Raw genomic sequence first — 8,642 nt, 5'->3', positions numbered from 1 at the left:
CACTCTGCCCAATAGTGCTCACAATAATACAGTTATACTATATAGGACAGAAGCCATTGTCCTTTGGACCTTGTGTACGGCTTGTGCTGCTCTGCTCACCATTCTCTTGTACGTATTACACACTTGTCACATTAGTGCTCACAATAATACAGTTATACTATATAGGACGGAAGCCATTGTCCTTTGTACCTTGTGTACGGCTTGTGCTGCTCTGCTCACCACTCTCTTGTACATATTACACACTCGGCCCAATAGTGCTCACACTAATACAGTTATAATATATAGGACAGAAGCCATTGTCCTTCAGACCTTGTGTACGGCTTGTGCTGCTCTGCTCACCACTCTCTTGTACGTATTACACACTCTGCCCAATAGTGCGCACAATAATACAGTTATACTATATAGGACGGAAGCCGTTGTCCTTTGGACCTTGTGTACGGCTTGTGCTGCTCTGCTCACCACTCTCTTGCACGTTTACACACTTGTCACATTAGTGCTCACAATAATACAGTTATACTATATAGGACGGAAGCCATTGTCCTTTGGACCTTGTGTACGGCTTGTGCTGCTCTGCTCACCATTCTCTTGTACATATTACACACTCTGCCCAATAGTGCTCACAATAATACAGTTATACTATATAGGACAGAAGCCATTGTCCTTTGGACCTTGTGTACGGCTTGTGCTGCTCTGCTCACCACTCTCTTGCACGTTTACACACTTGTCACATTAGTGCTCACAATAATACAGTTATACAATATAGGACGGAAGCCATTGTCCTTTGGACCTTGTGTACGGCTTGTGCTGCTCTGCTCACCACTCTCTTGTACGTATTACACACTCTGCCCAATAGTGCTCACAATAATACAGTTATAATATATAGGACAGAAGTCATTGCCCTTTGGACCTTGTGTACGGCTTGTGCTGCTCTGCTCACCATTCTCTTGTACATATTACACACTCTGCCCAATAGTGCTCACAATAATACAGTTATACTATATAGGACAGAAGCCATTGTCCTTTGGACCTTGTGTACGGCTTGTGCTGCTCTGCTCACCATTCTCTTGTACGTATTACACACTTGTCACATTAGTGCTCACAATAATACAGTTATACTATATAGGACGGAAGCCATTGTCCTTTGTACCTTGTGTACGGCTTGTGCTGCTCTGCTCACCACTCTCTTGTACATATTACACACTCGGCCCAATAGTGCTCACACTAATACAGTTATAATATATAGGACAGAAGCCATTGTCCTTCAGACCTTGTGTACGGCTTGTGCTGCTCTGCTCACCACTCTCTTGTACGTATTACACACTCTGCCCAATAGTGCGCACAATAATACAGTTATACTATATAGGACGGAAGCCGTTGTCCTTTGGACCTTGTGTACGGCTTGTGCTGCTCTGCTCACCACTCTCTTGCACGTTTACACACTTGTCACATTAGTGCTCACAATAATACAGTTATACTATATAGGACGGAAGCCATTGTCCTTTGGACCTTGTGTACGGCTTGTGCTGCTCTGCTCACCATTCTCTTGTACATATTACACACTCTGCCCAATAGTGCTCACAATAATACAGTTATACTATATAGGACAGAAGCCATTGTCCTTTGGACCTTGTGTACGGCTTGTGCTGCTCTGCTCACCACTCTCTTGCACGTTTACACACTTGTCACATTAGTGCGCACAATAATGATGTTCTCAGTCTCAGTGGTAGAAATGGAATTTAATGAACTGTCACATTGTGACGCTACACACAGCAGCTACAACAGTATTATACACAACTTCTATCTACCCCCCACAACTACCTAATGGCCCAGGCCACAACTCCCCCCCCCCGTCCTCTCACTCCCTCTATTCCAACGTATATGGACACACGTGCTGATAGGTAATGTGGCGACATGCAGTAATGCCGCGTGCCAAGCAGTGAGTGGCCCACATCTGGAGGACTTTGCGGCCATGCATTAGAGTGCAGAGAACACGTGTGACCTCTCATGAGACATCCACATTGTAGACACCACTGAGGCTATTAGTGGCCATCAAATCCACGGGGGCTCCTTTAAAGCCAATATCTGGTTCTCGTCTAGAAGTTTCTAGAAGACCTTGTTATGTAAAACGACTTGTCATAGTCTTTGGTACCTACAGCTGGACCTTCTGTGACTGACCGAATGTGGATATAGTGTCCCTGTATAAAAATAATACTGACATTGGGGACCCTCCCCCTGCACTTGGTCCAGATACCACTTGTGGTCCATTCATTGCAGTGATAATCATCATGTACAGTCACTTGGCACTTCTGACACATGAAGGTCTCCTGCCGCTGGGTCACATGGTGGAACAGACCATGAAAGGAGAGCAGGTGAGCACCAGCAATATCTAATACTAGGCCATGAGTTCTTGTCCTGTGTATGGACCACGAGGGAGCAGTAAGAATGGAGATGTATCAGCCACGGACAGGAACACCAACATCAATGGCGCAACCGGGAGATGGTTATGTGTTCCGGACACCAAGAGACTGCTCCAACTCCTGTCGTCTCTGCTGGATCTGAAACACAATAGGTAAAGAGTTCAGTGCCAAGAAATCGGAGGTCTGTGGTGTCACACAAAAGGAGTTCTGCCACCAAAGCAAATTGTACCCTAGTCATAGGATCAGTGGGGGTCCGACTGCTGAGACCACCATGTTGTGCTTGTGGAACAGCCCACGCACCGCTCCATTCATTTCAATAGCCAAACTACAGTACGTACCTGCTTGGGGGAATCCTTGTAAGAGGAAATGCTACTAAAATCTAAAAGCTGGATCTTCCAATGATATACAGATAAATATCTCATATATATTGCCAGGTATAACCAATAGGACGCTGGGCTGTATAGCTAGAGATATAACCAGTAGGATGTTGGGCTGTATAGCTAGAGGTATAACCAGTAGGAGGCTGGGCTGTATAGCTAGAGGTATAACCAGTAGGATGTTGGGCTGTATAGCTAGAGATATAACCAGTAGGATGTTGGGCTGTATAGCTAGAGATATAACCAGTAGGATGCTGGGCTGTATAGCTAGAGGTATAACCAGTAGGATGCCTGGCTGTATAGCTAGAGATATAACCAGTAGGATGTTGGGCTGTATAGCTAGAGATATAACCAGTAGGATGCTGGGCTGTATAGCTAGAGATATAACCAGTAGGATGCCTGGCTGTATAGCTAGAGGTATAACCAGTAAGATGCTAGGCTGTATAGCTAGAGGTATAACCAGTAAGATGCTAGGCTGTATAGCTAGAGATATAACCAGTAGGATGATGGGCTGTATAGCTAGAGATATAACCAGTAGGATGATGGGCTGTATAGCTAGAGATATAACCAGTAGGATGATGGGCTGTATAGCTAGAGGTATAACCAGTAGGATGCCTGGCTGTATAGCTAGAGATATAACCAGTAAGATGCTAGGCTGTATAGCTAGAGATATAACCAGTAGGATGATGGGCTGTATAGCTAGAGGTATAACCAGTTGGATGTTGGGCTGTATAGCTAGAGGTGTAACCAGTAGGATGTTGGGCTGTATAGCTAGAGGTGTAACCAGTAGGATGTTGGGCTGTATAGCTAGAGGTATAACCAGTAGGATTATGGGCTGTATAGCTAGAGATATAACCAGTAGGATGTTGGGCTGTATAGCTAGAGGTATAACCAGTAGGATTATGGGCTGTATAGCTAGAGATATAACCAGTAGGATGTTGGGCTGTATAGCTAGAGGTGTAACCAATAGGATGCCCGGCTGTGTAGCTAGAGGTATATCCAGTAGGATGCTGGGCTGTATAGCTAGAGGTGTAACCAGTAGGATGTTGGGCTGTATAGCTAGAGGTGTAACCAGTAGGATGTTGGGCTGTATAGCTAGAGGTGTAACCAGTAGGATGTTGGGCTGTATAGCTAGAGGTGTAACCAGTAGGATGCCTGGCTGTATAGCTAGAGATATAACCAGTAAGATGCTAGGCTGTATAGCTAGAGATATAACCAGTAGGATGATGGGCTGTATAGCTAGAGGTATAACCAGTAGGATGATGGGCTGTATAGCTAGAGGTATAACCAGTTGGATGTTGGGCTGTATAGCTAGAGGTGTAACCAGTAGGATGTTGGGCTGTATAGCTAGAGGTGTAACCAGTAGGATGTTGGGCTGTATAGCTAGAGGTGTAACCAGTAGGATGTTGGGCTGTATAGCTAGAGGTGTAACCAGTAGGATGTTGGGCTGTATAGCTAGAGGTATAACCAGTAGGATGTTGGGCTGTATAGCTAGAGGTGTAACCAATAGGATGCCCGGCTGTGTAGCTAGAGGTATATCCAGTAGGATGCTGGGCTGTATAGCTAGAGGTGTAACCAGTAGGATGTTGGGCTGTATAGCTAGAGGTATAACCAGTAGGATGCCCGGCTGTGTAGCTAGAGGTATATCCAGTAGGATGCTGGGCTGTATAGCTAGAGGTGTAACCAGTAGGATGTTGGGCTGTATAGCTAGAGGTGTAACCAATAGGATGCCCGGCTGTGTAGCTAGAGGTATATCCAGTAGGATGCTGGGCTGTATAGCTAGAGGTGTAACCAGTAGGATGCTGGGCTGTATAGCTAGAGGTATAACCAGTTGGATGTTGGGCTGTATAGCTAGAGGTATAACCAGTAGGATGTTGGGCTGTATAGCTAGAGGTGTAACCAGTAGGATGTTGGGCTGTATAGCTAGAGGTGTAACCAGTAGGATGTTGGGCTGTATAGCTAGAGATATAACCAGTAGGATGTTGGGCTGTATAGCTAGAGATATAACCAGTAGGATGCTGGGCTGTATAGCTAGAGGTATAACCAGTAGGATGCCTGGCTGTATAGCTAGAGATATAACCAGTAGGATGTTGGGCTGTATAGCTAGAGATATAACCAGTAGGATGCTGGGCTGTATAGCTAGAGATATAACCAGTAGGATGCCTGGCTGTATAGCTAGAGGTATAACCAGTAAGATGCTAGGCTGTATAGCTAGAGGTATAACCAGTAAGATGCTAGGCTGTATAGCTAGAGATATAACCAGTAGGACGATGGGCTGTATAGCTAGAGATATAACCAGTAGGATGATGGGCTGTATAGCTAGAGATATAACCAGTAGGATGATGGGCTGTATAGCTAGAGGTATAACCAGTAGTATGTTGGGCTGTATAGCTAGAGGTGTAACCAGTAGGATGTTGGGCTGTATAGCTAGAGGTATAACCAGTAGGATGTTGGGCTGTATAGCTAGAGGTATAACCAGTAGGATGATGGGCTGTATAGCTAGAGGTATAACCAGTAGGATGTTGGGCTGTATAGCTAGAGGTATAACCAGTTGGATGTTGGGCTGTATAGCTAGAGATATAACCAGTAGGATGTTGGGCTGTATAGCTAGAGGTGTAACCAATAGGATGCCCGGCTGTGTAGCTAGAGGTATATCCAGTAGGATGCTGGGCTGTATAGCTAGAGGTGTAACCAGTAGGATGTTGGGCTGTATAGCTAGAGGTGTAACCAGTAGGATGTTGGGCTGTATAGCTAGAGGTGTAACCAGTAGGATGTTGGGCTGTATAGCTAGAGGTATAACCAGTTGGATGTTGGGCTGTATAGCTAGAGATATAACCAGTAGGATGTTGGGCTGTATAGCTAGAGGTGTAACCAATAGGATGCCCGGCTGTGTAGCTAGAGGTATATCCAGTAGGATGCTGGGCTGTATAGCTAGAGGTGTAACCAGTAGGATGTTGGGCTGTATAGCTAGAGGTGTAACCAGTAGGATGTTGGGCTGTATAGCTAGAGGTGTAACCAGTAGGATGTTGGGCTGTATAGCTAGAGGTGTAACCAGTAGGATGCCTGGCTGTATAGCTAGAGGTATAACCAGTAAGATGCTAGGCTGTATAGCTAGAGGTATAACCAGTAAGATGCTAGGCTGTATAGCTAGAGATATAACCAGTAAGATGCTAGGCTGTATAGCTAGAGATATAACCAGTAGGATGATGGGCTGTATAGCTAGAGATATAACCAGTAGGATGATGGGCTGTATAGCTAGAGATATAACCAGTAGGATGATGGGCTGTATAGCTAGAGGTATAACCAGTAGGATGCCTGGCTGTATAGCTAGAGATATAACCAGTAAGATGCTAGGCTGTATAGCTAGAGATATAACCAGTAGGATGATGGGCTGTATAGCTAGAGGTATAACCAGTAGGATGATGGGCTGTATAGCTAGAGGTATAACCAGTTGGATGTTGGGCTGTATAGCTAGAGGTGTAACCAGTAGGATGTTGGGCTGTATAGCTAGAGGTGTAACCAGTAGGATGTTGGGCTGTATAGCTAGAGGTGTAACCAGTAGGATGTTGGGCTGTATAGCTAGAGGTATAACCAGTAGGATGCCTGGCTGTATAGCTAGAGATATAACCAGTAAGATGCTAGGCTGTATAGCTAGAGATATAACCAGTAGGATGATGGGCTGTATAGCTAGAGGTATAACCAGTAGGATGATGGGCTGTATAGCTAGAGGTATAACCAGTTGGATGTTGGGCTGTATAGCTAGAGGTGTAACCAGTAGGATGTTGGGCTGTATAGCTAGAGGTGTAACCAGTAGGATGTTGGGCTGTATAGCTAGAGGTGTAACCAGTAGGATGTTGGGCTGTATAGCTAGAGGTGTAACCAGTAGGATGTTGGGCTGTATAGCTAGAGGTATAACCAGTAGGATGTTGGGCTGTATAGCTAGAGGTATAACCAGTAGGATGTTGGGCTGTATAGCTAAAGGTGTAACCAATAGGATGCCCGGCTGTGTAGCTAGAGGTATATCCAGTAGGATGCTGGGCTGTATAGCTAGAGGTGTAACCAGTAGGATGTTGGGCTGTATAGCTAGAGGTGTAACCAGTAGGATGCTGGGCTGTATAGCTAGAGGTATAACCAGTTGGATGTTGGGCTGTATAGCTAGAGGTATAACCAGTAGGATGTTGGGCTGTATAGCTAGAGGTGTAACCAGTAGGATGTTGGGCTGTATAGCTAGAGGTGTAACCAGTAGGATGTTGGGCTGTATAGCTAGAGGTATAACCAGTAGGATGTTGGGCTGTATAGCTAGAGGTATAACCAGTAGGATGTTGGGCTGTATAGCTAGAGGTGTAACCAATAGGATGCCCGGCTGTGTAGCTAGAGGTATAACCAGTAGGATGCCGGGCTGTATAGCTAGAGGTGTAACCAGTAGGATGTTGGGCTGTATAGCTAGAGGTGTAACCAGTAGGATGTTGGGCTGTATAGCTAGAGGTATAACCAGTAGGATGTTGGGCTGTATAGCTAGAGATGTAACCAGTAGGATGCTGGGCTGTATAGCTAGAGGTGTAACCAGTAGGATGTTGGGCTGTATAGCTAGAGGTATAACCAGTAGGATGTTGGGCTGTACAGCTAGAGGTGTAACCAATAGGATGCTGGGTGGTATTATAGGCAAAAGACCTCACCTTACAGTAAAAGTAGCGGCTCACGGCCTCTTGGGACCAGGGTTCCTGGTAGAAGTCGGCCCTCCTCTCCTGTTCTGGGTTCCCAACCACATCTGTCATAATCTATGGAAGTGGAAGATCTGGTAAGGAGTCTGTCTATGTGATGACTGAAGAGACACAGGACCACTATCGCAGGACTTCAAAAACAACCAGAAATGTGCTTACCTTGAGGTCTCTGCTCTGGGACAGGAGCCAGTCCTGGATATAGCCCTTCGGGTCTCTAGAAAAGCTCAACATGAAGTCTCTCTGTATCTTCAGCTGATTTATGGATTCAATAGTCTCGTGGATCTAGAACAGAAATAAAAACTAACAAGTCAAGATCCGGCTGAAGTAACCCAACTAGGATTGTGGGTCACCATAACCCCCACTGCTCCCTACTGTTAGTATTACAGTCACCGTAACCCCCACTGCTCCCCACCGTTAGTATTACAGTCACCGTAACCCCCACTGCTCCCCACCGTTAGTATTACAGTCACCGTAACCCCCACTGCTCCCCACCGTTAGTATTACAGTCATTGTAACCCCCACTGCTCCCCACCGTTAGTATTACAGTCACCGTAACCCCCACTGCTCCCCACCGTTAGTATTACAGTCACCGTAACCCCCACTGCTCCCCACTGTTAGTATTACAGTCACCGTACACCCCACTGCTCCCCACTGTTAGTATTACAGTCACCGTAACCCCCACTGCTCCCCACCGTTAGTATTACAGCCACCGTAACCCCCAATGCTCCCCACTGTTAGTATTACAGTCACCGTACACCCCACTGCTCCCCACTGTTAGTATTACAGTAACCGTCACCCCCACTGCTCCCCACCGTTAGTATTACAGCCACAGTAACCCCCAATGCTCCCCACTGTTAGTATTACAGTCACCGTACACCCCACTGCTCCCCACTGTTAGTATTACAGTAACCGTCACCCCCACTGCTCCCCACCGTTAGTATTACAGTCACCGCAACCCCCACTGCTCCCCACTGTTAGTATTACAGTCACCGAAATCCCCACTGCTCCCCACCGTTAGTATTACAGCCACCGTAACCCCCAATGCTCCCCAGCGTTAGTATTACTGTCACCATAACCCCCACTGCTCCCCACCGTTAGTATTACAGTAACCGTAACCCCCACTGCTC

The 8,642-nt window shown here is 46.2% G+C and overlaps 1 protein-coding gene across 1 annotated transcript; it reads right to left on the bottom strand.

Moving 5' to 3' along the window:
* Nucleotides 1-1,885: 1,885 nt before the first annotated feature.
* On the bottom strand, nucleotides 1,886-7,797 carry LOC142186649 (SWI/SNF-related matrix-associated actin-dependent regulator of chromatin subfamily D member 3-like; the record flags this gene model as incomplete). The annotated part of the gene is made up of 3 exons (XM_075261321.1): nucleotides 1,886-2,555; nucleotides 7,471-7,572; nucleotides 7,675-7,797. Coding segments are annotated over 3 exons (279 nt in total), but the record flags the coding sequence as incomplete, so codon positions are not given.
* Between the last annotated feature and the right edge of the window lie 845 nt (nucleotides 7,798-8,642).

Source organism: Leptodactylus fuscus, unplaced genomic scaffold (genome assembly GCF_031893055.1).
Source record: "Leptodactylus fuscus isolate aLepFus1 unplaced genomic scaffold, aLepFus1.hap2 HAP2_SCAFFOLD_1104, whole genome shotgun sequence".
NCBI classification, from domain to species: Eukaryota; Metazoa; Chordata; class Amphibia; order Anura; family Leptodactylidae; genus Leptodactylus; species Leptodactylus fuscus.
The sequence above is the reverse complement of the archived record's forward strand: the minus strand, read 5'-3'. Positions and strand labels throughout refer to the sequence as shown.